The sequence below is a fragment of the Rosa chinensis genome, chromosome 4 (genome assembly GCF_002994745.2).
Source record: "Rosa chinensis cultivar Old Blush chromosome 4, RchiOBHm-V2, whole genome shotgun sequence".
Taxonomy (NCBI): Eukaryota; Viridiplantae; Streptophyta; class Magnoliopsida; order Rosales; family Rosaceae; genus Rosa; species Rosa chinensis.
Genome location: NC_037091.1, coordinates 58,413,533 through 58,439,743, shown reverse-complemented (window position 1 = coordinate 58,439,743; position 26,211 = coordinate 58,413,533). Strand labels below are relative to the sequence as shown.

Here is a 26,211-nt window from a genome sequence, read left to right as displayed (position 1 = left end):
GTTGGGCAATGATTTTATTCTCCAACAACGATTCATTCAGGATGAAGAAGCGATAGGCTTCAGAAAAGGAGAACGGGTGTTCTGGGCTGACCGCCTCACACATGCATTCAGCGTGGCCGGTCCCGGTTTTACTACTCAGTATCAGAGATCGCAACAGAATAGTGGTGATCTTACCCCCTACAAACCCAAATTTCAACCCATACTCCAAATCAAACAACAAGAAGAACTGCTTGTTGAAGAATCTTCAGAAGAAGAAGAAGAAGCTAGTGAAGATGAAGAAGCTAATTTCATCCATGAGCACAACCTCAAGCACTTTCAGAACAAGCTTGAGTCTCAACAAACTCCCACTCTTGACAAAATCAAGAAACTACTCGAGCAGAATGTGGATACAAATCCTCAGAAGTTTTGGGAAAAAGACCCAGTGGTCTGTGAATTGAGATTGCATGACATGAATGCTATCTGCCATGTCAAAGCCATTCCTCAGTACAAAGAGGAAGATCAGAAAGAATTCAGAAGTGATATTGAAGATCTCCTGAAGAAGAGATTAATTCAACCTTCCACTAGCCCTCATCATGCTCCAGCATTCTACGTGAGAAATCATGCAGAGAATCTAAGAGGAAAAGCTAGAATGGTTATTGACTATAGAGATGTCAATAAGAAGACTGTCAAAGACGGATATCAGATCGCTCAAGTCAGAGTCCTGATCAACCAGCTCAGAGGAGCTAAAGTCTTTTCGAAATTCGATGCAAAGTCGGGTTTCTGGCAGGTCAAGATGCATCCTGAGAGTGTACCTCTCACTGCATTTGGAACACCACAAGGTCATTACGAGTGGCTGGTAATGCCTTTTGGTCTCAAACAAGCTCCCTCAATCTTTCAAAGAAAGATGGACAACATCTTCAAGCATGTAGCGGAGTTCTGCGTCGTCTACATAGATGACATCCTGGTCTTCTCCAAAAACAGAGAAGAACACATGAAGCACCTCCACGAGGTAGCAAAGCTGATAGTCCAGCATGGAATTATCCTAGGTGAGAAGAAAATCTTCTTTATCCTCGATGAAGTTGATTTCCTAGGAATAAACATCAAGAATGGAGTCATAAAGCTCCAACCTCACATCCTTGAAAAGATCTGGAAGTTCCCAGACAAAATTCCTGATGCTAAGAGTCTAGAGAGATTCCTTGGTGTTATAAATTATGGGAGAGATTTCATCCCTAGAATCTCAGGGTTAACAGCAATGTTATCTCCCAAGACAAGTTCCAAAAGGAAATGGAACTTCACAGAAGATGATGAAAAGATCGTGAAGCAGATAAAAAACCTCTGCAAGAACCTCCCTCCTCTTCAACAACCAGAAGAGAATGATGAAATTATCCTCCAGACAGATGCGAGTGATAATTACTGGTCCGGTGTTGTTCTGGCGAGAGCGCCTGGAACTAACATTGAAAAGATCTGCAAATTTTGTAGTGGCAAGTTCAGCCCTGCAGAACTAAATTATCCCACAGGGGAAAAAGAAATTTTAGCTGTCAAGAAAACAATTTTAAATTCTCCAGCTTATCTGGGAAAAACCTTTACTGTCCGCACCGATTGTGCTAGAGTAAAGAATTTTAAAAATTTTAAACTTGACAAAGCTGCTGATAGGGGAAGATTAGCCAACTGGCAATTGTTTCTTAACCAATATGATTATACTGTTGAATTAATTGCAGGAAACAAGAACTATCTTCCAGACGCATTGACCAGAGAACTGGCAATGTTCAGCCAAAGAGAAGACGACGAAGGTCGTAATCCCAGAAGCAGAAGGACTGGGAAAGAACAGGAACCCGAAGAAGATCCAAAAGAAACCAAGGAGAAAATCCTTAAAAGGTTTCTGCTAAGCTCAAAAGGCTTGGCTCCAACTGATCAATCCCAGGGTAAAGGATTGGCTAGCCCGTCTCAAACGGCAGACGGTAAAGGCACATCAAGACCGTTGACGGCTGCTGCTTTGCCAAAAAGCAGACCAACTCCTAGTGGAGTTATAAATGTTTTTAATTACGAATTAAGAACTTTTGATACTCCTGTGTTCAGAACTGGCAGGAGACTAGCGTATCACCAGAAGGCAATCCTGGATAATCTCTTATTTGCCTTTCAAGAAAGAAGCAGTGGATTAATGTTCCCAGCTCTGTTTGCATTAGCTGAAGAACTCTACGAGAATGGTAGACCACAAAGTGAAGAGCTTCATACACAGCAGAGTGCTGTAAGGAAAGAAAAACTATCCTTCCTTGAAAGTCCAGAAAGTGCTAGAGTCCCTATCATAGCACTCAATGAATCAGACTGGTATGAATTCCATAATCTGATAGGAAGGCACAATCCTGAAAACCTAGTTCCTCCAACCCTCTTTATTGTCTCAGGACCATATGTTGGAAGATACCTGGTAAATGTTCAGAGTGAACATCCTCAAGAACACAAGCTATGGCTTGTTGAAAATGGTTTTGTCCATAATTTATGGACTAAAACTAATGATGATCTAAGAGGCTTGCCGCCTATTATTGTCAATACGGTCAAGAACATCAGAAAAGACAACTGTATGCTTCGTCTGAAGTTCAGATCCACACCTCCTGAATGGATCCAGAAGACAGATGGTGAAGTTGAATATATTCCTCCATATCATTATGTGAGAATTATTCAAAGAAGATATCTTCAACCAGCCTGTGTAGCATACAACGGCCAACCAAATTCTAGCATTCCCTGGATGAAGGCCATGGCTCTTGACTACATCAAAAAGATCATCTCTGAAGACATCAACAACACATTCCTGGCAGCAGGAGAAAAGACAATTATCACTGCTTACGATCATCCTGACGTAGTCAGCAGCGATACATTCCTATCTCTAACCAGAAAAGAGATAGACTCGACAATGGCATGCATGCGTTGGGTGGAAAAGCTTGAAAATGACAACCACTACAAGATGTATGTTGATACAGACGTCGAGGATAATGCAACAACAACGCGCATGGCCCAGACAGACAACAACTCCTTTGTCTTTGGCCACCATTCTGAAACGGACGAGAACATGTGAAGCTACAGGTGAAGAATCAGCACCAAAATAGCAACTGTAGAACTTTAGACTTTTCTAAAGCTACTTTTGCTTTTTCCTTTTCAAAAAGAAAAGGTTAAGTGAAAAACATTTCACTTTTTCCTTTTGCTTTTCCCTGACCGACCTCCACCAGCAGGAGCACTACGAAAAGCAGGAGTCACGGAGTTGTCCTGTACATTTTTGTATTTTGAATTCTAGTTTGAGTTCCGCTCCCTATATAAGGAACTTCAGCTTCTCTTAGAAGGCATTCGAAGTTTAGATCAGAAAAAACTCCTCTGATAATAATAGTAGAATAGCAGTGTGCTTCCTTTCCTATCCAGGTGTGAAGTAGTGTGCTTCCATTACAAGTAAGTAACTGGTCTCATTCTTATGGATAGCTAAACAGCTTTTGCTGTTTACCTGAGAATGAGGCTCTGACTGTTCAAAGTTTGTATGTAGATTTGAATAAATAAATTCAGATGGATGTTCACCCACTTCTTTAACTTATAAAATATTTATGTCATTATCTTTACATTTCGTATTCATCTTTATCATGCATAAGTTACTATGTCAAAGTTTAATATTCGAATGCATGCATCCCATGGAAAGCTAAAGTTCTAAAGCTTTACTGTTCAGCCAAAAGAATCAGTTTTAAAACAGAAAAATTAGGACAAGCAGCAGTGATTCCGCCCTGTGAGTAGCCGTTTAGACAGGAAGTCGTTAGGCGAAATGTGGCATGTTGAAGGCTAGTCTTGTTTTTGTTTTAATGTTTTTTATTGTTTCCTTTTGACTGAATAGAACAGTAAAAGAATCTAAGGTCAACATAGGATACAGAAGGCATTTGTTTGTTAAAACTATCCATGTTAGTCTCTGTCTTTTGTCAATAGTGAAATACCAAAGTGTTGGGCAGTTGGGAAAAATACCAAGGATTTTTGGGTATGCGGGAATTACCCCTTTAATATATGTACTGACCTTTAGTTTTTGATTCATAATGAACTCAAACAGAGAAAGGTCAAAAATGGTGTGAATACATTGAAAATTTTGTGAATTTGATTGAGAGAGCTACTTAGGAGGAACACGAGGCGTGGAAGCTGTGGCTGTGGCTGTCTTTGGGCAGCACGCGACATGCCCGTGTAGTCACATGTCAGTAATATCTTACTTCTCTCCCACAGCTTCGGAGATTCCACGACTACCAGGCTACCTCCTGTCTTGCATGTTCCATTCTTCATATGAACGTGACATTTTTGCATGTCATTGTTCGACATTGCTTTCGTTTAGGTTGAAAACATTATCACTTAAAATTTGTGTTAAACATACGAAACCTCACAAGTCATAGATCATAACACAAGTTAATCCGGCTTATTGCGGATGGAAAAGACGGATCAAATTATCAAATCCTAATCATATTATATACGACTCTATTCTGAACAGAAACTTGATTAATTGTTAATTAGGTTTTCGGTGCTTGAGTGGATCATTAAACAATGTTAGTGGACCGTGGAAGGCTTATGGTTGCCACACATTCTTGGTTATAATACTTGCGCACGAATATAGTGTATTGGATAATCATCCCCATGGGCCATGGCCACAATTAGTGATTACCATCATTTTCCTAGTATCTTCTTCTTTCTTTAATTTGGTCAAGGAGTACTTCCTCTTTGATTTTCATAGAATATTTAGACAAAGCATGTTCTTAGTTCACGTCTCGGTGCTTTGAATCTCAAGTGAAATAATTGAAGAACAAAATAGTTAATTATCATGTATTTTGATAAGTGTTCGACCAAAAGAAAAATGTATTTTGATAAGTGAGTGAGCTTATTTATATGTTGCTTGCAAATATTATGATGTTTTTAGTAGGTTGTGGTTTTATGCCATTAATAAATTTCTACTAATTTATGGTAGGGTTATGTGTACTCTATTCTCATTTGTGCACCGTGTGCCTCGTCTGCCACATAGAGGTGGTGAGCATTGAGTTGTTTACATTAGTGACAGGATGACACTACTGTGAAAAAAATATGTTAGACGTGGTTAATTGGGTAAATTTTTTGAATTAGACCGTACTACTTTGATTCTTCCAGTAACTAAAAAGTGTATTATGCCTGAATCTAACTGGGGTTCTTTCGTGAGAGAGTAATAACATCAGGCAATGTAGTTTGATTGCTCTTATAATGCTGTGTGTTTCTACTGTCAATTACATATACTACCAGTAAATAGAATAGAAATTGCGGCAAGTTCTTATGATTCAACTAAAGGGCATATTAGATTATTATCAAGCACCCTTCACTATTTCGGATAGTATTTATGGTTCTACCTTTTTCTTAGCAACTGGCTTTCATGGTTTTATAGGTACTCTTTTATTGATCACTTGTGGTATTTGCCAATATCTTTTGTTTCGCCAAATTTATTTTCGATCAGCAACACAGTGAGAAAGTTGCTTTAGCTATATTTTGCTTTAGCATTATCTTTGTAATATATCACTGTTAACGAACATCAAATAGAGTTTGTTAATTAGTGTATGTGAGAATATAAAAAAATAGTGAAGACTGCTGTTATCAGTTAGAATGTTCACTCAATACTTATTGTAATATGCGATTTAGCTAGACATCATATCTTGGTCTTGCACTTTCGTTCATTAGAGTTGGAAGACATTCTCACTGGCCCTTAAAAACCTAATACGTCCGTGATATTAATTAATTTTACTTGCCTATAAATCCCTCCAATGGTATCCACGTCTACTCTTTTTTAGTAGATTTAATTACACTCGAGTTAGTGGGAGAAAGCTTTAATTTTGGCATCTGTGTCTATAGTGTGCAAAGCCAAAATTCCTCTTCCTTTTCTCTGAACTTTAGACTTGTTTATGCTCTATAATTGGCTTGACATGATTGCTACCTGCATTATAAGTGACCTTCAGTTTGTTTTGTCTAATGCCTCTCCATGATTAATCTTATTTGAACTATTCCCTCTTCAACTTCCAAGGGATTCATGGATTCCATTCACAAAACTAATCCACAATCTATATTCGGAAAATCTATGTTGTTGACGCAAATACTCAAGAGTCGAGAGAATTATGTTGGTGTGTATTACTACATCACAAGTATTTTAGTCAAAAATAACTTGAAGAAACAAAATAACTACATTTCCATAATAAGAATTATTCAAAAGAGTGTTAAGTCTTATTATTTCCGGATTAGGTTTTTCACTTTCCACTTCTCCATGTTCTTGGTCAATTCAGTTTCCACTTCAATCAAATCATGCATGGTGCTCTATTTTCAGTGGCTCAGCCTATGACATTTCGCTTCAATGTCCATCTCAACAGTGACAATGTCCCAAGTGTTTCTTTTTATCTTGTTGGTTGGGTGCAACTACACTTGTACCACCATCCTTCCAAGTGATTTCTTTCAACTCGTTTATCTTCACACACACACACACATTGATAAAGTGGCTTTTTAATCGATATGATTACAAGCGCGACCAATTTTAGCAGTCTTATTCAGATGATTTTTATTGTTCAAATTACAGGCTTTCTCTAACATAGTATACTTTGTTAAGATGAAACATAAGACGCGAACATGTTACTTATTAGTCATTTAGACGTTTGTAATTTCAAGTTGAAGGTGTCAGAAAAATATCACATAATGATGTTCTTGTTCTATGATGTCAACTCTTCATATCACTGAAGCAGAATTTTACCAAATGTTAAATTTTTTACTCACCGATAGAGTGTGAGGTGGGTTAAACTATAGTTAAACATGTTAATTTATATCGCAAAGATAATTCAAGGCCACTTGATTATCGTGCTCACTGCTTAGCCTCTCACACAATTGATCATAAATAAGTCTATTACTTGTTGTTTTGGGTTGTATGGAGTAATGGAGGCCTAAGACCCAAGAAGACGATACAAGGCCATTTCAGTTTCCAAAAAACCCCAAAGAAGTGGGCTTTGCTTAGGTTCAGCTCAACTCAGCACCTCAATGTTTTTTTTTTTTTTGGTTTCCCGGCAAGTAACGGTCACATCCACGTCGCCAAACTATTATTCCAGCATCTCAGTCTCCCACCCTATTCCAGCATCTTCAACCTCACCAACCCATTAAAATCACTCGCGGTTGCGCCGCTGTTTGGTACAACCACCTCCAAATTGAAAAACCTCTACCTCTTTCACCCTCACTCTCTCTTCCTTCTTCAACCTTCTCATCGCGTTTCGCTCCATCATCTCACTATGGCAATGCACCACAAGCTCGCCGTGATTCTCGATCACCCTCAAAACGACGCCGAATTTCTCCTCGTGAAGCAGACGCGCCCTCCCAAATTCGACGACGATGAGTACGACTCGTTCGTCGATTCCGACCTCTGGGACTTGCCCTCCGCGCAATTGAACCTTCTAGAAGGTCAATCCGAGTCCTCAGTCGCCGTTCAAGGCGCAGAGTCGTGGTCGGAGAAGATAGAGTTGACCAAATTTGACCTGGATTCGGCTCTCAATTCGGTACTTATGAATTTTGCCGCTCGGTTCTAATTTTGTTTAGGGGCCTTATTCTCAATTATTCATTAGTTATTTTTTGGTGTAATAGATTTTGGAACAAGTAGGGTTTAAGGCAGCTGATGCGGGAGACTGGAAGCTGTGGAAGTATGTTGAGGAAGCTCAGTTTGGGCCTGGGCCGCCAATCAATTCGGTTTTTGTTAGGGGAAAATTGGTGAACGCAGATCAAACTTTACAAGGTTTGCTTATATCACTCTCACTTCAGCATTATAAATATTTTGTTTCAATTTTTTACTATCTAGCTTTTCGCTTGGATTCAATAATATGTTTTACACTAGAGAAAGAATATAGGAAACAAATGTATCTTTAGACTTAGATGAAAATGTTTTAGCAATGTATTAACAAGAGGATTTTTTGTTGTTGAACAAAGCGGTGGTTTTATGTCTGGAAGATTAGGCAAGTCCGGTACTTAATATAAATCGAAGGCTCTAGGAGAAATCAAAAAATGGTGAAAAATATGCTGTTTTGGTAAGATATGTGGGACTTATGTTAAATGTACACATGCAGAGACGTGTAAGTGGATGTCGGTCGAAAGCTGTCTAAGCTGGCTTCAGGAAGTGAAACCAAGATGTGAGCGTGTGGGGCCTTTGATAGTTGCTGGGCTTCTAAATGAATTTGCACAAACAAGAGAGTTGCAGATCCCATCAACCTTACCGTACCAGGTTTGCCTACTGCATTTCTAGATGGATTGAGCATGCTTTAATAAGCTTCAAGGATGGATGTACTTCATAGCATTCATAAGGAACCTTGTAATAATCCTGGATGTTATTAGAATTGCTTAGAATGGCCTATGTTTACCTTTCCTCTTTTTATATGAAATTAAAACCCACTCACCAGCTATTGAACTTGAGGGAACCATTTGGTGAACTGTCCTGGCTTATTTCATTCTCTTGACTAGATGCGTTTTGACCTTCAACATCTGATTTAACAGCTCTAATGAGAAAATAAGTTTGTGAATCTGATAACCATGGTGTTCAACTACTGGTTCTGTTGTTTTATTTTACTGCACAATTTTGTATTACAGATTCATATCTTTTTTTGTGCTCTTATAGAATTAAGGAGTAAAAATTTATTTTCAATTCAGGAGTACCCTCCTGGTGTTGTGCTTGTACCCATGGGAAGCAGGACAGGAAAACCTTTTCGTACAACAAACCTGATTGTTTTTGCACCTAAAAATGTTCCAAATGATTCTGGAAAGAATGGTTTTATCGCGTGTGGAGATGCGTTGATAGTGGATCCTGGGTGTCAGTCTAAATTCCATGAAGAGGTATGGCATGTTAGTTTGCTCTGCTGCGCCTGGAAAATGGTTTATTTTTAGCCATCATTTACCAGGTCTGTTTAAAGAAGAAACTCTTGTAAAAGAATTAGTGTTTATAGATTTTATTGCGATAGCAGGTTTTGCTAAGACTGGAACCGGCTTTATTTTTCATCTGTCACAATTTCAACAAATTCTGTACAGAATGCTTACCAGTTTAGTTCTTAACATATATCGTTTTTCTTTCTGTATTATCAGCTCAGACAAATTGTAGCTGCTTTGCCGAGAAAGTTAATTGTGTTTGTTACTCATCATCATCGCGATCATGTGGATGGTAGGTTGTGTAAAACTAATAAAGCTTAGGATAAGACATTGTAATTTTTATTTAAATTGATGTGCAGGTGTTTGTTCCTTTTCTGTTCCCAGGTCTTTCAGTTATTCAACGTTGCAATCCTGAGGCTACATTATTAGCACATGAAAATACCATGCGACGCATTGGGAAAGGTTGTGATTGTAACATTATGTGTATCCAGTGACTGAAAAGCCTAGGGACAAAGATATTAATCTCAATTATGTAATTCCCCAAACTTTCCAGTATTTTTAAATGATTTTAAATAAAAAAACTAACTCTATACGAAGAGGTTAAAACTTTATTTCCTATTCCTCATTTCCCTCAGAATACTGGTCTTTCTGTACCCTCAGTTAAGAACATTTTTGTTAACTTTTAAAATATTAGAATGACTATGGTAATTGTTTAGCAAGATAGATGAATAATGTTTATGGAACTTAGGATATCAGTTTCTAATTATTACCTTTGAGCTGCTCTTTTCAAGCTCTGCTTATAACTTCTACTTCCTAAGCTCATGGTCTTATATGTTGACAGATGACTGGTCTCTTGGCTTTACTGCTATTTCTGGAACTGAAGAGATTTGCATTGGCGGTCAGCGGTTGATTGCCATTTTCTCTCCGGTATTTCTCACTTGATTTTCTTATTCAAAAATCATATCAAATTTAAGATGGGATTTGCAATAAAGTGGGCGACCATATCACATTTCTTGTTTCTCCTCATGGAAGTGTCTTTAATTCGAACCGGTAGAAGCTCACTTGTGCTTAGATATTTTGAGGCTTGAATGCTTGATAATTTCGTTTCTCTAAACCAAGATATTGGTTGTTTGTTACTCTGATATGCTTGCTAAGTTGCTATAATGATAGCATCTGTGCCTTGTGGTTTCTTTAGAAAAAAGCATGATTAAGGTTTCAGTATCATAATTATAGCTAATATATTAATATAGTAGTTTAGTAACATAATCTTTCTTCTTGATATAGTTTGTAAAAATTCTGACATGAAACTTGTTATATGGGGAGCTCTTAAAATGAACAACTTTTCTAATTCAGGGACATACAGATGGCCATATGGGACTGCTTCATGCCAGTACTCACTCATTGATTGTAGGTGATCATTGTGTGGGGTAAGATAGAAGAGAATTCTGCTTTGCTATGAGCAACTGTGAATTGATATGCAGCATTGTATCTGGGAATTCTGAGGAGAAATAGTTGAACAACTACAGATGGGATAAAGGCAATTAAGAATGAAGTGAAAAAAAAAAAAACAAAAGTATATTAAGAAGATGATTTTTTGTACTTCAGTTATTGCTTTAAATTTCATTTTAAGTTATGAATGGGTCCCCTTGCTTTTGCGATAAAAGGACTCTAATGTGGAGTTTATCTGAGCCTTCTTGTTTACACTTCTAGTAAATTGACTAGGGTTAAAATGAAATGAAAACATCTTATCATAGACAGTGCAGTGAACTATGAACTATGAACTATGAAATGATTAAACATGTAAGACAAAAAGGTTAAAGTCTTGCCTCCGCCTCCCCCCAGTAGAATATGTGATTCACTTTTCAAATTAGGTTTTTTCATAGGTGTGACATTGTTATATGCTGGAACTCTGCTAAGAAAAACTTTGGTTTGTTTCAGTCAAGGTAGTGCTATACTGGATGTTACTTCCGGGGGAAATATGACTGTAAGTTCATTTGTCCTATTTATATTGTGTCATAGTTATTTCCTATATAAGTTTCCTAGCCTAATTGATGAGTGTCATTGTGGGATTAGACCGGAAAACACATGCCCAATTTGTAGTTACTATATGCATGAAGATTTTTGTTTTTCTCCTCATTCACAGGATTACTTTCAATCAACATACAAATTTATGGAGATTTCCCCACATGCTTTGATCCCCATGCATGGGAGAGTTAACCTATGGCCAAAGCACATGCTTTGCGGATATCTCAGGTATGAAACATAAGGCTCTCCTCTCGAACATCACACTTTGGCCTAAATGCTATTGTAAAATTACTCACCATAGCTCTGTGTCAAATGTAATCTGACATAAGAGGGTTGCTCTTTCAGGAACCGTAGAGGTAGAGAAAGTTCCATCTTGAAAGCGATAGAAAATGGAGCTGAAACATTATTTGATATAGTTGCAAATGTATATTCTGAGGTTGACCGTAGCTTTTGGATTCCTGCTGCATCAAATGTGAGGCTTCACGTGGATCATCTAAGCCAGCAAGATAAGTTGCCAAAGGTAAAGGTTTCATGACAGTAATCTGTTTCCTTGGCCTTATATGGTAGCAAAGTCACCTGCATGTAGGTTTTGTGTTGGTAGTTCCAATACACTTTTTGCAGCAAGCATACAACACATTAAATCCAGATTCAAACAATTCAAATTTAAGCTGTGCAGGGATTTTCTTTAGAAACTTTCTATCGCAGCTCAGTTGCATTTTCTGAGAACGTGGGTAAATTATGAGCCTGAATGAGGAAGCTGCTCTCTCTTTGGTCCACTTACAAATTACCTTTAGGTTGGACCATTTTCCTTGCATTTTTCTGCTTAAATTACGTTGATTATCATGGTACAACTCCATATGAAATGTTGCATATAACACTTGCAACTTCATTGAAGATTTAGAACCTAGACAACGAACTTTGTCTGCCACGATTTTGTTAGTTCCTTATTAATATTAGCATCAGAGAACAAAACACTAATTGAATATTGGTTATTAGTCCTAGTGGGGGCTTTATTAAGTTTGCTGCATTACTCCATGTAGGCATTTTCAATTCAGAAGTTCCAGAAAACTTGTAGACTGCATTTCTTCTCTCGATGGATGTGGGCTTACCTCAGTAACGGTGTCCTCGGAAATTGTTCAAAGCCAAGAATATCTCATCTTCTTGTTGCTGGTGTTGTTGCTAGCTCTGCCGTGTTGTACATGTTTAAAAGACGGGATTAGTTCCATATAAGATCCTTTTTTGAATTTTTTACAGTAATTGCCAGAAACCGACCATAAAAGTGTGTTGATAGTTGATACTAGGGGTATGAATACTCCAGTTAAATAATCAACTGTTAGACTTCAGCTGATGAAAAAGTTAGAATTGTGTACTTTATTTCGTTTTCTTATTATTAGATATGATGTAACTCTGATACTAGCGCATGATATTGATGATCTCTTCCCCCTGTTCTCTAGGATGAACTTCATGGTCCATCATACATCCCATTTCTATCAATCTATCATAACGTTTCAGGGTTGTGATGGCATTTCTCATGTGCTCTGGCTTCAATCAAAACGTTTTAGCCCTACCCATTGCTGTACCAGAAACTTTTTCGTGGATCAGGATGAACTATAAATTTGTGTGGCTTCTCGATTGAAGTCTCACACACACAACCGAGAAGCAGAGACACAAACCCACACAGATGAAGCAGGGTAAGCTCACAGTGTTTGTAAAGGACCTTTCCACAGGCTATTTGCATGTTAAAACCACTATCATACTCTCTTTGTCTGTATTATTGCTTCTTTTCGTTCTGGGTATGTTCATTATCGGTCACACTACGAAGGTCTTAAGTTCAGAGGTCTACTTCATCCCCCAGCTGAAGACATTTTCCCCACTCACAGCTAATTGCACTAGCCACGCACAATGTCAATGCAACTTTTCTGCGTCTCCGCAGTTACTCCCTATTAGTTCTCTTCCAAATATAAGAGATTACATAGCTCCCAAAGAGCTATGGCACTCCATGAGTGATGAGGAGCTAATATGGCGAGCCTCTATGGTGCCACAGGTCACCGAATACCCTTATAATCGAACGCCAAAGGTCGCATTCATGTTCCTTGCAAAGGGAAAACTGCCATTGGCGCCTCTTTGGGAAAGGTTTTTCATGGGACATGAAGGTTTCTTCTCAGTTTATCTCCATGCAGCACCGGACTTTAAGAACGAGCCCCCCGAATCCTCAGTGTTTTACAATCGGAGGATACCAAGTAAGGTCAGAATTTTATACCAGTCTTTTATGGGTTAGTTGCAACTTTGCAACTTTAGATTCATACTGAAAATGTATTTTCTGCAGGCAGTTGAATGGGGAAAGGCCACAATGGTTGAAGCAGAGAGGCGCCTATTAGCCAATGCCTTACTTGACTTCTCAAATGAGAGATTTGTACTACTCTCTGAATCATGCGTACCTCTCTTCAACTTCACCACAATCTATGACTACCTCATCAACTCGAACTACAGTTTCATTAGCTCATTCGATGACCCGAGAGGCACCGGCCGGGGGCGCTACAACAGGCGAATGTGGCCAACCGTGACATTGTCCGATTGGCGCAAGGGTTCACAATGGTTCGAAGTTCACAGAAACCTTGCCCTGAAGATAGTATCAGATGTAACCTACTACCCTATATTTAAGGACCTCTGCCAGCCTCCTTGTTACAACGATGAACACTATTTGGCAACTCTGGTGAGCAAAGTTGGCCCCGGCAAGAACTCAAATAGGAGCATTACCTGGGTTGATTGGTCCGTAGGTGGGCCGCACCCTGCAACATATGGGAGGCAACATGTGACAGAAGCGTTTCTGAATCAGTTGAGACATGGGTTTGATTGTACCTACAATGGTGGCATTAGTAACATTTGCCACCTCTTTGCTAGGAAATTCCATCCTAGTACAGTTGAGCCTCTGCTAAAAATAGCTCCGACTCTGTTTGGATTTAACACCGATAATATTACCACTACAAAATAACATCAACATGGTTTAAATCAAGCATCAAGTATCTGTTTTTGTTACATTCAAGATTTCCAACTTCTGACTTGTCATAATATCAACTCATTAACTATTTCTGAAATAAAAATTCGAACTTCTGACTTATCCTAATCTTAACCCATTCACCCATTTTTAACTCTTATTACTTAGATCACTAAAATGGGAGCAATGGGAGCAAAGAAATGTAGGTGAGGCGGTGAGCTCTGCGTTTGCATAATTGTATTGAATTACACCACTTGTGTTGTGCAACAATCTAAAACCATCAAGGGGTAATCGTTTATTTATGGACAATACTAGGCTGACCAGCCATGAGCAGCCCTTCCTGACCAACACCACTCAGGGTCTAACACGTGTACACGGAAGCCAGTCATGTTGAATAAGCAGCCATCAGAATGGACAAGTTTTAGCCATCAGACAGACTAAACACTTGCAATTTTTTTGGTATCGTTTTGAGCCACACGAAAAAGACCAAAACTTTATTTTCAGAAGATGAGGCCACCAGTACGTGTTGCTCCATCGCCACCTAGCCAGGTGGCTCGAAAATTTGAGACTCAAATCAATCAAATGTGTATAGTCTGGACTTTATTTCCTTTATGCATGTTTAAAAAGTTGCCATACACAGTCTTCCTTATTGTTTCCTTCGTTTCTTTTGAATAGTCAAGTCCGCAGATTGAGCCTATAATATTGATAGTCATCATGCAGAGACATTTATTTTGACAGTAAATTGCGGGAGGAATTTGCAGAGGTTTCTAAGAAGACAATTTTTATGTTTTTTTGGGATGAAATTGCTGATTCACCTTATTTAGAATAATAATTACCTTATATTTTTGTATCGGAATTTAACCATAATCATTCTCTTTCCAGTTATAAAAAATTAATAATAATTTTTTACAAATGAAAATGAACGAACAAATTCGTTAGTATAAACATAACAATCATTTTTTTTTTTTTTGAATAAACAATCATTGGGTTTTTAATTTCACAATAATTTGCACCCCAGTACCACACAAAAGGAGTCATCTAGAAACTTAAGGTTCAATGGTAACAAAAACAAAGATTAGGAATGGTCTTTCATCATTAGTCTACGTGTTTCCAAAGATTGAAGCTTCCAATTTAGTTGATATTCAACAGAACATACTTGATAAATATCATTTCCATGCAAATAAGGGAACAACACCCACAGGCCATACTCAGAGAGAGAGAGAGAGGTCATATCAGTTCCCAAAAGCTTGGGCGTTTTGATAAAATCATTCACAGGATTTGAATCTGAATGAGTGAATGGTTGTTGTTCCATTGAAACGTGTCCCCATGCATAGAAACTCCCTTTTTTATAAGGACTTTTATTAGAATTAATTCAATGGCGGCTATAACTAGTATTCTCGTCATTAATTTGTAACATCAATTTTTATTCAAAGTCCACACAGGTAACGCCTCCGTTCCAAAACCATGACCAAGCACACTAACAGTAAGATTCACAGATCGCATCCCACAAGGAATCTTCTTTCTTTTCTTTAATATCTTTTACTACGCTATTATTCCCTTTCTGAATTATATTTAATCATAGTAAATCAGATCAGTCTTAGTTTCTTCAACTGAATGAAGGGTTTTATTGTCACCGAAATTTTGGGTTTTGCATAACAGTTCGATGTAAAAAAGAATCAAAACGGGTTTCATAGATGTCAAATACATATTAGCTAGTATTTGCAGAATGGTGACCGGTGACTCGGTGAGAAAGTCTTGCTTGTAGTCCTACTACGTACGCTACCCGTTGGTTGTTTAGCTAGAAAGTCATTAGAAGCTTCACCATATATGGCCTTAAATTCAAGGCCGAGACCAGACCCTTTCTCATTTCTTCTCTCTCTTTTCTCTGATCTACGTCCCTGGTAAGGGTTAACCCGGCCTTTTGTTCTTCTGGGTTTTAGTTCATATTGATACAGTCCTTGATTTTCTGTATCAAATATTTTCATTGATATATAAAAGGTTCATAAATTTACAGACTGTCTTGTAAATTTCCTTGGTTCTTCTTAACATTTAATTCAACTCGAGTATTTCGCAATTTTGATATCGAGGTTTCAAGAAACATCTGATCTTTAATTTACAAGATGAAGGGTGGTAGTGGTGGTTCTACTCAGAATCTGAGCACTGTAAAATTTTTTCCAAAGCTCATCAATGTCCAACTCCATCACCTCATCAGTGTCCTCTCTTATTTCCTCTTATTTGGTGTTGGAATAACCCTCGGGATGATCCTTACCTTCTATCTCAAAGACTTTTCTTTCAGTCTCCAACTGGCCCAATTCTCCTTCTCAACCTCATCATCTTCATCTAATCGAAACACGATACTGCCAAGTGTGACAGCTGCGCAAACCAATTTGAGTCACCCCCAGCACATCGGATTGGAGAAATTTCTGAAACCCCCTAAGATTTTGCACGACATGAATGATGAAGAATTGCTATGGAGAGCTTCTATGGCTCCACGGAGATCCGGATATCCATTCCATCGAGTTCCGAAAGTTGCCTTCTTGTTCTTGACAAAGGGACCAGTTTTTCTGGCCCCGTTGTGGGAGAAGTTCTTCGAAGGGCATCAAGGTTTGTACTCGATATATGTGCACTCGAATCCGTCTTACAATGGATCGTACCCCGAAAGTCCGGTGTTTCAAGGCAGAAGAATTCCTAGTCAGGTCAGTGTTTATCAATACCGTTTTAGGCTTGTGATATTTTTGAGGCTTGAAATCCGTATTAGTATTAACCAAATAACAGAGGAAAAGAGGAAAAAGTGCAATGTGATGGTATTTATTTACTTTTACAGTTTTACCTGAATGTGTTAATGAAATTTAGACTTTTGGAGGGAAAGTTGGTTCTGGGAAGGGGCAGGTGAAGTTGAACAAAATTTATAATACGAAGTTGATCCACCATGTTAAACTAAATGGCTGACCTCCAAAGACTAAATGCTCTGTTTATATCAATAAGAGGAGTGCCTTAGAGTTTAAAGAAACTACGTCATGTGAAATCCACTATCATCATATAACCAAATCCTTGATCTTCAAGTCATTGTTATTGTTACACTTTGTACTAAAGTGCTTTGTATGCAAAGTATGAATGATGCATGCAACCAATGAGAGGAGTGCCTTATAGTATAAAGAAACTACCTACTTCATGTGAAATCCACTATCATCACATAACCAAATCCTTGATCTTCAAGTCATTGTTATTGTTATTCTCTTAATACTATAGTGCTTTGTATGCAAAGTATGATAAAAAAATGATGCATGCACTCAATTGGGTACCTAGAACACTGATCACTATAAATTGAGTTTGGGAGTTTACACTCATCGGTTAGTTTCTACTTTCAATAAGCCCTGCATAACCGTAATGTTGCTGTTTAACAACTTCAATTTTTCAAATGCATTGCAGGAAGTGGAATGGGGAAATGTGAATATGATTGAGGCTGAGCGCCGCCTATTGGCAAATGCCCTTCTTGATATCTCAAACGATCGCTTTGTTCTTCTCTCGGAGTCATGCATCCCCCTCCACAACTTCAGCACCATCTACCACTTCCTTGTAAATTCAAAGCAGACATTTGTTCAGGTCTATGACGATCCAAGTAGTGTTGGGCGCGGGAGATACAGTTCACACATGTACCCGCAAATCTCATTGTCACAATGGAGGAAAGGGTCTCAGTGGTTCCAGATAGATAGAGACATTGCCACTGAAGTTGTCGCAGACAAAAAGTACTTCCCACTTTTCCAGAAGTACTGCAGGGGCTCATGCTACGCAGACGAGCATTACTTCCCAACATTTGTTCATATGAAATTTTCTGCAAAGAATTCAAATAAAACCTTGACTTGGTATGACTTTTCGAGGGGTGGACCGCACCCTGCCCAGTTCACCAGAACAGACGTGACGGTTAATCTGCTGAACAGCTTCAGGAATGGTACCAAATGTTTTGATTATCTAATGACAGGCAAAGTTTGTCCTCTCTTGTTTGCTAGGAAGTTCACTCCTGGCACTTTGGAGAGACTGCTGCGGTTTGCACCAAAATTGATGCAGTTCAACAGATAGATCTATGGTGCTGAGTCATCGGATTAATCATCACTAATTTATTCATTCTTGGATTGATTAAGTGTAGAGTACAAATTGAAAATGATATTTCCGATTATTATAAGGTTTTTTGTTTTAAGTTATACATTTCTTTATTTTTGGTCAAGCCCTTTTTTATGCCAAACACCCCATGAATGATCCAGAAGACCAGAACCCAACTGATGGCGAAATTGATGCAGGAAATTAAGGAGACGAATGTTCTTTCATTTAAACCCCAACTAATTCTTGGGTCGAAGAGAGAAATTAAATAAGTAATATGAAGATGCCCTATGCCACTAAAAAATGAAATGGAACCGATAACTGCAAAATGAAGCAACTTAACGTAATTCAAATGAACAATGTCCACTAAAACATGATTCTCTGCGTTCACAAAAAGTAGAAGAATGTCAATAGATGAATATTGATATTGGGCAATCTTTAGTGTTGATCTTGTACTAATTTTCTTTAACTTGGAATTTATGAGCGTGATAATTATCTAATTATAATCACCAAATTTTAGGATCCGAATGTTATGACTTTTTATTATTTTGGACGTAAGCACATATTTCCTAAAAAAACAAAAGTCGTCTTACTCTTTTCTTTCCTATAGATTTCCAAACGATGAAAACTAATAAGGAAATTAATTAGGAATTCTGATTGACTAAATCTTAACTTTTTCACCTTTTTAAGCTGTAATCAAGGCTTCCATTTTATCAGATTCCAAACAACTCGTTTTCCTAATGCAGACAGGTCGATATTGAGAACCACGCCTCTCCCGGCCGGCCTATCTTTCCCATTGGTTGCTCCAAAAGTCGTTCAAGGCACGTATAAAGCCATATTGGTCAATATAAGGCCGAGGGAAAGAGTCACCTTTCTTCACCACCATCACGTTTACTTTTCCATTCCTCATCCTTCTCTTTGCTTCTTCAAACACATCGATCCCAAAGCTTCTGGTTTAAGATTAAGAACTCTCTTGTGTATGGTTTCATAAAGCTAACTCAAAATGAAGGATCATAATCAAAACCCTTCAAACTTCTTCACAAAACTAATCAATGTCCAAGGCCACCTCCTCAATCTCCTCTCTTATTTCCTCACCTTTGGTGGTGGTTTAGTTCTCGGAATCGTACTTGCCTCTTCTTATCTCAAAGACTCTTCCTTTAGTCTACAAATAGCCCAACTATCATTCTCCTCTTCTTCTTCTTCATCATCTCCGTCCAATGGTTCCAATATTTCACATATGACAATTAGTCCAAATGACACAGTCACGATGTCTAACTTGACCGAAGTTCATATACGAGAATTAGAGGCATTTCTAAAGCCGCCTAAGGTTCGGCACGACATGGACGATGAGGAATTGTTCTGGAGAGCTTCCATGGCCCCTCGGATACCCGAATATCCGTTCCACCGAGTTCCGAAAGTTGCTTTCATGTTCTTGACAAGGGGACCTGTTCATTTGGCTCCATTGTGGGAGAAGTTCTTCCAAGGGCACCAAGGCTTGTTCTCAATCTATGTCCACTCAGATCGGTCTTATAATGAATCGTCTCACCCCGAAAGCCCAGTCTTTCATGGCCGAAGAATTCCAAGTCAGGTGGTTTTTTTGCTCACTTTGAATGGTATACATAATTTCATGGTCTGCTTTTAATCTATATTGACGTTTTCCGTCGAGTCTTATTTGATCTAAACCATTCATCCGCCAGCATAGGTGATGAGTCCCAACCGAAATTCGTTCTATGGTTCTCATGCATAACATTACAATTGAGCTGAAGAAGCACATAATTGAGGGTAACCACAATGTGATCTGGAGTCTTTACATTTGTACCTACATGTTTTCAATTCTATAAGCAGTAAGTTTGGAGAAAAGTAGTTTTGGAAGGGGTAAGTAAAATCTCAGCAATATATAATAGCAACTTGATTGACTAAAAAGTCTAAAACTAAATGTGCCAAGGCCAGACTAAATGTCTTTACCCTCGAGGGTGTTTGCTCTGTTTAGACTTTAGACAAAGTGTTAAAATACCTTCTTCAAATCACATAACATGTTAACCTGTTGATCGCCATTTCATTAGAGATTGTTCTTATTGTGTGCTCTATATCTATTGCATGCAGAGAGCAGAATGGGGGCAAGTGAACATGATTGAAGCCGAGAGCCGCCTAATTGCGAATGCTCTTCTCGACATCTCAAACCAACGTTTTGTTCTGCTTTCAGAATCATGCATCCCCCTCTTCAATTTCTCCACAGTCTACTCTTACCTCATAAACACCAACAAGACTTTTGTGCAGGTCTATGATGATCCAAGCGGTGTTGGGCGTGGCCGTTATGATGAAAGCTACTACCCTCAAATCACATTGGACCAGTGGAGGAAAGGATCGCAGTGGGTTGAAATAGATAGAGACCTTGCCATTGAAGTTGTTTCAGATCAAAAATACTACACAACTTTCCAGAAACTCTGCAAAGGCTATTGCTTTGCAGATGAGCATTACTTGCCAACATTTATGAACATAAGATTTCCGAAAAAGAATTCAAACAGGACTGTGACCTGGGTTGATTGGTCTAGGGGCGGACCTCATCCTGTCGAGTACGCGAGCACAGATGTCACGGTTGAGCTTCTGAGTACTCTGAGGAAGGGTAACGGCTGGTGTGATTACAATGGAAGGGGCACAGATGTTTGTTTCTTGTTCGCCCGGAAGTTCTCGCCAAATTCTTTGGATAAGCTGCTGAGCATTGCACCACAGATAATGCAATTCAACACAGACATTGATAAAGAGTACTAGTTAGTATTGTTAGATTGGATATATTGATCGAGTCTTGAGTACAGAACGAGAATGATCATTAAATGCAACATTTAGCATTAGTTCTTTTGTGATTTTTTTTTTGTTTCCATGGGTGATTGGAAGCCCAAGTGATGGTGAAACTCCAGCTAATTAGATGCAAGAAACGCAATACCAATTCAAAGTTAAAAATTTCATCACTTTGTTTGAATTCCAAGCAATTATTAATGCCAATATATCACCACCAAATATATATATATGAAAATATTACCTCTTTATGAGGACTACCATTAATTTGAATTTTGACTCAAGAATGGTGTCCAATGCACTTGTATCAGAACACTAAATAGTAAATAATCATTAAAGAGCAAATGCGCGCGGGCAGGTTCTTTTTTCTTAGCTAGCTACCAAAGAGGCCATGGTTGAAAGTAGGCACAAAGAGGCCCAACCAACTATTGTCAGTATTGTGCATGTAATCAAACACTATGAACATCTCCTTCACACCGAAATAGTATGTCTTGAAACAAACTAATTTATGGTCAGTTTTTTTTTTTTCCTTTTTCGGGCTTTCTAGATTATACGTATACAATGCAAGTTCTTGAAAACTTTCCAAAGAGGAAATTTGAAACTATCAAACAATTGATGAATTGCAAAATGACATTCTAGATTATATTTGCAGACTGGTTAAAATGGAGACTGCTACCCCTACATTGCAGATTGATTAACCACTAGAAAATCTTTATAACACTTTGCAATCGCTTTGCTAAAAATGAAGGATCGAAATCTATGCCCACTAAACTTGTTGTCAAAAGTCTTCAATGTCAAACACCACCTCCTCAATCTCGTTTCTCATTTTCTATTCTTCATTGGTGGTTTCACCCTTGGAGTATTACTCACCTCCTCATATCTAAGAAACACTTCATTAACTTTACAAATAGACCAATTCTCCATAGCTACTTCATCACTTCCATCCAATAATTCTAATTCACAAATGTTAGTGCCAACAAATGTAAAGGCCCCAACATCCTATATGAGCCATGTTCGTATAGGACTAAAAGCATATCTGGAGCCGCCTAATGTTACGCACGACATGAATGATGAAGAATTGCTATGGAGAGCTTCGACGGCTCCTCGGATTTCTGAATATCCATTCCATCGAGTCCCAAAAGTTGCTTTCATGTTCTTGACAAAGGGACCTGTACATTTGGCCCCATTGTGGGAGAAGTTCTTCAAAGGGCATCAAGGCTTGTACTCAATTTATGTTCACTCAGATCCATCTTACAATGCATCATCACACCCAGAAAGTCCTGTTTTTCAAGGCAGAAGAATTCCAAGTCAGGTCAGCTTTTTTGCTTAGTAAAATCATCCTCAATATTCATCAGCAGTTATTTCATTCTACTAATTTCATGTCCTGCAGAAAGTAAAATGGGCACAGGTGAACATGATTGAGGCTGAAAGCCGCCTAATTGCGAATGCTCTTCTCGATATCTCAAACCAGCGCTTCGTTCTCCTCTCGGAAGCATGCATTCCCCTATACAACTTCTCCACTATCTACACTTACCTCCTAAACTCCCAAGAAACTTTTGTGGAGGTCTATGATGATCCAAGTTCAGTTGGACGCGGCCGATATAATTCAAGTTACTACCCAATATTGGATCAGTGGAGGAAAGGGTCACAGTGGGTGGAAATTGATAGAGACATTGCCATTGAAGTTGTCTCGGATCGGACATACTTGCCAGCCTTCCGGTTGGGCAACCGCTCTTGTTTTGCTGATGAACATTACTCGCCAACATTTGTGAACCTAAAATTTTCGGCAAAGAATTTAAACAGGAGTGTCACCTGGGTTAATTGGTCTACTCGTGGCCCGCACCCTGTCGAGTACAATAGCTCATCGGCCGAGCTTCTGAACACCCTGCGCAATGGTAATGGTCAGAGATGTTTATATAATCGAAGGAGAAGCAATGTTTATTTCTTATTCGCCAGGAAGTCCCGGCCTTCTGCTTTGGATAGCCTTCTCAGGCTTGCCCCCAAGATCATGCACTTCAACACAGATTCTTAAAGTAATTTTATCAGCATTTGGGTTCTCATCATTTGAGTTGTATCTGGAAACTGTTTGGTATTGAATGTCTACACTAGTGTTTCTCTCGGGCATTTTATCGAACAGGTTATCAAACATTATTGAAACACATATGAACCCATTCTGAGAACGAAGAACTAGTTAGGATGACACTGTTAGCTAAACCTTGCTGATAATCAAACTCCGTATAGCATAGTTCATAATCCTTGTAATCAGCACAAACCAAAGACATAAGTTAAAAGAAAAGCAAGTAAATAAATCGAAACTGACTAGCTAGCTAACAGATCAAATTGATCTAAGAACAAAACCCCATGATTTACAACGTAGCATCATCATCATCATCGTTAATGATCATCACTGACTTGCTCCGCAAGTGTCCTCGGACAAAGCCGGCGACTCCGTCATGGAATCAAACCCCTCATGAGGCGGCGACCCCGCCACGCCGCGAATCTCGTCGATCATCTTCACCACCTGGCTCATCCTCGGCCGTTGATCAGGCACTGCCGTTGTGCAAGCCATTGCAACCTGCAAAAGCCCCACCATCTCCTCCTCAATGTCCTTGTACCTCATCAACTCCAAGTCGAACACCTCGGCAGTCCACTCCTCTCTCACCACAGACTGGACCCACCTCGGCAGGTCCACCAACCCGCCATATCCACCGCCGGACCCGCCATCCACGACAGCGGACGGGCATTTCCCGGTCAATATCTCCAGCAAAAGAACACCGAAAGCATACACGTCCGACTTCTGCGTTACTTTCCGACCCTCCAGCAACTCGGGAGCGCGGTATCCGCACGACCGCGGAGCCGACGCGGCGGAAGTGGAAGGCGAAAAAGCCGAAAGTCCGAAGTCGGAGACACGAGCATTGCCGGTCTTGTCCAAGAGAATGTTGGTGGATTTGATGTTGCCGTGGGTGAGCTTAAGGGGAGCGCAGGAGCTGTGAATGAAGCCTAGCCCTCGTGCAGCTCCGGCTGCAATTTTCAGTCTGGTGGTCCAGTCCAGTGGGGTTCTTCCAGGTCCTCTGTTACCTATATATATATATATATAATTCAAATTAGCCCTCATAAGTTGATGATAATTACACATATACATTATCGAACCCTAGGACTTCACTTTTTGGTTCTATCTAAACAGAAAACAGGGAGAGGTGACAGGTCAATTATATGCAACAAAAAGTGAACAAAAAATAAAGACAGAGATCGTAAAGCACAGAGACGGGACAGACTGTCCTCACAGCTCGTTCCCCAAATCGTAATTAAGTGCTTTTCCTGTCGCCACGTTCACTTTGTCTTTAATAGCTCAGAAAGCTACTAAAGCAGCCATGAACAGCCCCATCCCTAATGATATTGGTGGATTCCGAAATTTTTACGTTGCTCCTCGAAACTCTCAAGTCGAGAGTCGTTGAATTAGTGTTTTTACTGTGTCGACCGTACAAAGAAACTAATCCAGCGACTCTAGGCCTCTCGTTTTTCGAGTTTCAATACTATGAAACCGAAGCCTAACCGCTATCAGCTCTACCAAACAAGCCCCACAAAAGACTCTGCAGGTCACAAGAATCTGGTCTATTCCAAAATCCAAACTAATAATGGTCCACTTATGATTAAAATCAAACATCTATGTCTACTCCTATATCTAAGCTAGATTCTAGATTTTAGAGTCCATTAGAACATAAATATGCATTATGCAGCGGTAGATTAGATTCATCTAAATCAAAACCGATTTACCGATTTACCATAGGATGATTTTGGTTTACCATGGTATATAATTGGTTGTTTTCAACTTTTCATTTTCATGTTCATGAAGTTCGTCTATAATTACATAAAATTAATACATTAAATATGAAGCAACTTACCATGAAGAAGCCAAAACAAGCTTCCATTTGGCATGTAATCGTAGACCAGCAACTTCTCCTCCCTAGCGAAATAATAAGCCCTCAAGCTCACAATGTTGAGATGGCTAAGCTTGCCCAGCACCGCCATGTGCTGCTCAAACTGATTCTTCCCACCAATTTGAGCATCCTTGAGCCTCTTCACCGCCACAACATTGCCGTCGTCCAAAACCGCCTTGTACGCCGTCCCGAACCCACCTTTCCCCAACATCTCCGCCGAGGCTCTCAGCAAGTCCTCCAGCTCGAAACGCTTCACGCCTTCGAAAAACACCATCTGTCCCCTCTCGAAAGTGGGCTGGGCCGAGTATGGGCTCGACGAGTAGACTATCTTCTCTGTCTCCAGAAGCTTCGAGCTGCTCTTGCCCTGCCGCATTTTGGCCGCGAAGTTCCGCCAGAAGTAGCAGTAGAGCAGCAGCGAGACCAAAAAGAGGACCAACACGTCGCCGACTATTATGGCGATCAGAGCCGCCGGACTAATTCTGGAACCTCCGTTGTGGTGGGACGTCGACTTTTCCGATTTGGTGGACGTAGAGCTTGATGGCAATGAAGTCGGCGAGGACGCCACTACGGTTGGGTTTCTTGCAGGTATTACAGGAGACGCAATAGCTCCTCCGGGTCGAGTCGGGTCGGTTTCTGTTTTACAGTTCTGAACCGGAGACCCGCACAGACCGGGGTTTTGCGCAAATGCAGACTCGGAGAAAATAGACAACGACTTGGGAATTTCGCCGGACAAACGGTTAGCCGAGACGTTGAACTCCTGGAGGTTAGGGATGTTGAGGCCGGAAATCGAGCCGGAGAACCGGTTCGCTTCGAGGCGGAGAGTGAGGAGATGAGTCAAATGGTTGACGGTCTCGGGAATTTCACCGGACAAGTTGTTGTAAGCGAGATCGAGGCGGTAAAGCCGGAAAAGGGACGTTACGGAAGCGGGAAAGTCGCCGGAGAAGTCGTTGTAGGAGAGGAAGAGGAGCTTGAGGGAAGTGAGGTTAGAGAGGTCGGGAATGGGGCCGGAGAGGCGGTTCCGCTTCAGGCTGAGAACTCGGAGCTGAGTCAACCCAGTCAGCGCCTCGAACGAGCCGCTAAGGCCGAGGTTTTCGAGGACGAGCCGCGAGACCCGGCTCCGGGTGCAGGAGACTCCGACCCAGGTGGTGCACGGGTCGGAGGATGAGTTCCACGTGGCGAGAGCATTGGAAGAGTCCGACGTGGCCTTGAACGCTAAGAGAGGCTCGGAATCTGGGTTTGAAGTTGCGTGGTTTAGAGAGATATGGAGAAATAGTAGAGAGAGAAAGAGGAAGAAGACCTTGGCTGCCATTGTTGTCTCTGCAAATGAGAGCAGAGAGAGTGAGGAGTGAGGTAGTGAAAAATAGAGGGGATAGGGTATTTACGTAATTAATGGGAAGTTGAGGGGCTTTAGATTGTATTGAAAAGAGCTGGAGCCTGGAGGTCTGGAAAAGCAGGTAACATTGTACTTGGTTTTACTGTGGGGGGTGATTT

General features: G+C 39.8%; 6 protein-coding genes across 7 annotated transcripts; 5 read left to right on the top strand and 1 right to left on the bottom strand.

Moving 5' to 3' along the window:
* Positions 1 to 7,059: 7,059 nt before the first annotated feature.
* Positions 7,060 to 12,320, top strand: LOC112200013. The gene is made up of 12 exons (XM_024341010.2): positions 7,060 to 7,523; positions 7,609 to 7,756; positions 8,085 to 8,239; positions 8,662 to 8,844; positions 9,091 to 9,166; positions 9,259 to 9,336; positions 9,716 to 9,801; positions 10,228 to 10,301; positions 10,813 to 10,858; positions 11,018 to 11,127; positions 11,245 to 11,419; positions 11,940 to 12,320. Exons 1-12 carry the CDS (start codon positions 7,260 to 7,262, stop codon positions 12,117 to 12,119), a joined length of 1,575 nt encoding a protein of 524 aa, XP_024196778.1. The 5' UTR covers positions 7,060 to 7,259; the 3' UTR covers positions 12,120 to 12,320.
* A 134-nt stretch (positions 12,321 to 12,454) lies between these two features.
* Positions 12,455 to 13,919, top strand: LOC112200014 (glycosyltransferase BC10). 2 transcript variants are annotated; one of them, XM_040518515.1, is made up of 3 exons: positions 12,455 to 12,590; positions 12,780 to 13,144; positions 13,226 to 13,919. In XM_040518515.1, the coding sequence occupies exons 1-3, from the start codon at positions 12,581 to 12,583 to the stop codon at positions 13,889 to 13,891; spliced, it is 1,041 nt and encodes a 346-aa protein (XP_040374449.1). In that variant the 5' UTR covers positions 12,455 to 12,580; the 3' UTR covers positions 13,892 to 13,919. The 2 variants fall into 2 exon arrangements, with proteins under 2 accessions (XP_040374449.1, XP_024196779.1); XM_024341011.2 differs by having other exon boundaries at positions 12,490 to 13,144.
* A 1,810-nt stretch (positions 13,920 to 15,729) lies between these two features.
* LOC112197449 (glycosyltransferase BC10) lies at positions 15,730 to 18,089 on the top strand. Its single transcript, XM_024338125.2, has 2 exons — positions 15,730 to 16,590; positions 17,324 to 18,089. The coding sequence occupies exons 1-2, from the start codon at positions 16,015 to 16,017 to the stop codon at positions 17,969 to 17,971; spliced, it is 1,224 nt and encodes a 407-aa protein (XP_024193893.1). The 5' UTR covers positions 15,730 to 16,014; the 3' UTR covers positions 17,972 to 18,089.
* A 652-nt stretch (positions 18,090 to 18,741) lies between these two features.
* LOC112197448 (glycosyltransferase BC10) lies at positions 18,742 to 20,955 on the top strand. Its single transcript, XM_024338123.2, has 2 exons — positions 18,742 to 19,577; positions 20,093 to 20,955. The coding sequence occupies exons 1-2, from the start codon at positions 18,993 to 18,995 to the stop codon at positions 20,756 to 20,758; spliced, it is 1,251 nt and encodes a 416-aa protein (XP_024193891.1). The 5' UTR covers positions 18,742 to 18,992; the 3' UTR covers positions 20,759 to 20,955.
* Positions 20,956 to 21,845: 890 nt separating this feature from the next.
* LOC112199659 (glycosyltransferase BC10) lies at positions 21,846 to 22,911 on the top strand. Its single transcript, XM_024340635.2, has 2 exons — positions 21,846 to 22,094; positions 22,173 to 22,911. The coding sequence occupies exons 1-2, from the start codon at positions 21,846 to 21,848 to the stop codon at positions 22,812 to 22,814; spliced, it is 891 nt and encodes a 296-aa protein (XP_024196403.2). The 3' UTR covers positions 22,815 to 22,911.
* A 50-nt stretch (positions 22,912 to 22,961) lies between these two features.
* LOC112196453 (probable leucine-rich repeat receptor-like protein kinase At1g68400) lies at positions 22,962 to 26,057 on the bottom strand. The gene is made up of 2 exons (XM_024336800.2): positions 24,685 to 26,057; positions 22,962 to 23,860 (listed from the first exon to the last, which is right to left on the bottom strand). Exons 1-2 carry the CDS (start codon positions 26,027 to 26,029, stop codon positions 23,187 to 23,189), a joined length of 2,019 nt encoding a protein of 672 aa, XP_024192568.1. The 5' UTR covers positions 26,030 to 26,057; the 3' UTR covers positions 22,962 to 23,186.
* Positions 26,058 to 26,211: the final 154 nt, after the last annotated feature.

Coding starts and splice junctions, on each gene's coding strand:
- LOC112200014 (XM_024341011.2), top strand. CDS start 12,581: ATGAAGCAGGGTAAGCTCACAGTGTTTGTAAAGGACCTTTCCACAGGC. Junction 13,145..13,225: donor ATCGGAGGATACCAAGTAAG/GTCAGAATTTTA, acceptor TATTTTCTGCAG/GCAGTTGAATGGGGAAAGGC.
- LOC112199659 (XM_024340635.2), top strand. CDS start 21,846: ATGAATGATGAAGAATTGCTATGGAGAGCTTCGACGGCTCCTCGGATT. Junction 22,095..22,172: donor GCAGAAGAATTCCAAGTCAG/GTCAGCTTTTTT, acceptor CATGTCCTGCAG/AAAGTAAAATGGGCACAGGT.
- LOC112197449 (XM_024338125.2), top strand. CDS start 16,015: ATGAAGGGTGGTAGTGGTGGTTCTACTCAGAATCTGAGCACTGTAAAA. Junction 16,591..17,323: donor GCAGAAGAATTCCTAGTCAG/GTCAGTGTTTAT, acceptor AATGCATTGCAG/GAAGTGGAATGGGGAAATGT.
- LOC112200013 (XM_024341010.2), top strand. CDS start 7,260: ATGGCAATGCACCACAAGCTCGCCGTGATTCTCGATCACCCTCAAAAC. Junction 8,240..8,661: donor CATCAACCTTACCGTACCAG/GTTTGCCTACTG, acceptor TTTTCAATTCAG/GAGTACCCTCCTGGTGTTGT. Junction 10,302..10,812: donor GTAGGTGATCATTGTGTGGG/GTAAGATAGAAG, acceptor GGTTTGTTTCAG/TCAAGGTAGTGCTATACTGG.
- LOC112197448 (XM_024338123.2), top strand. CDS start 18,993: ATGAAGGATCATAATCAAAACCCTTCAAACTTCTTCACAAAACTAATC. Junction 19,578..20,092: donor GCCGAAGAATTCCAAGTCAG/GTGGTTTTTTTG, acceptor TATTGCATGCAG/AGAGCAGAATGGGGGCAAGT.
- LOC112196453 (XM_024336800.2), bottom strand. CDS start 26,029: ATGGCAGCCAAGGTCTTCTTCCTCTTTCTCTCTCTACTATTTCTCCAT. Junction 23,861..24,684: donor CTTGTTTTGGCTTCTTCATG/GTAAGTTGCTTC, acceptor ATATATATATAG/GTAACAGAGGACCTGGAAGA.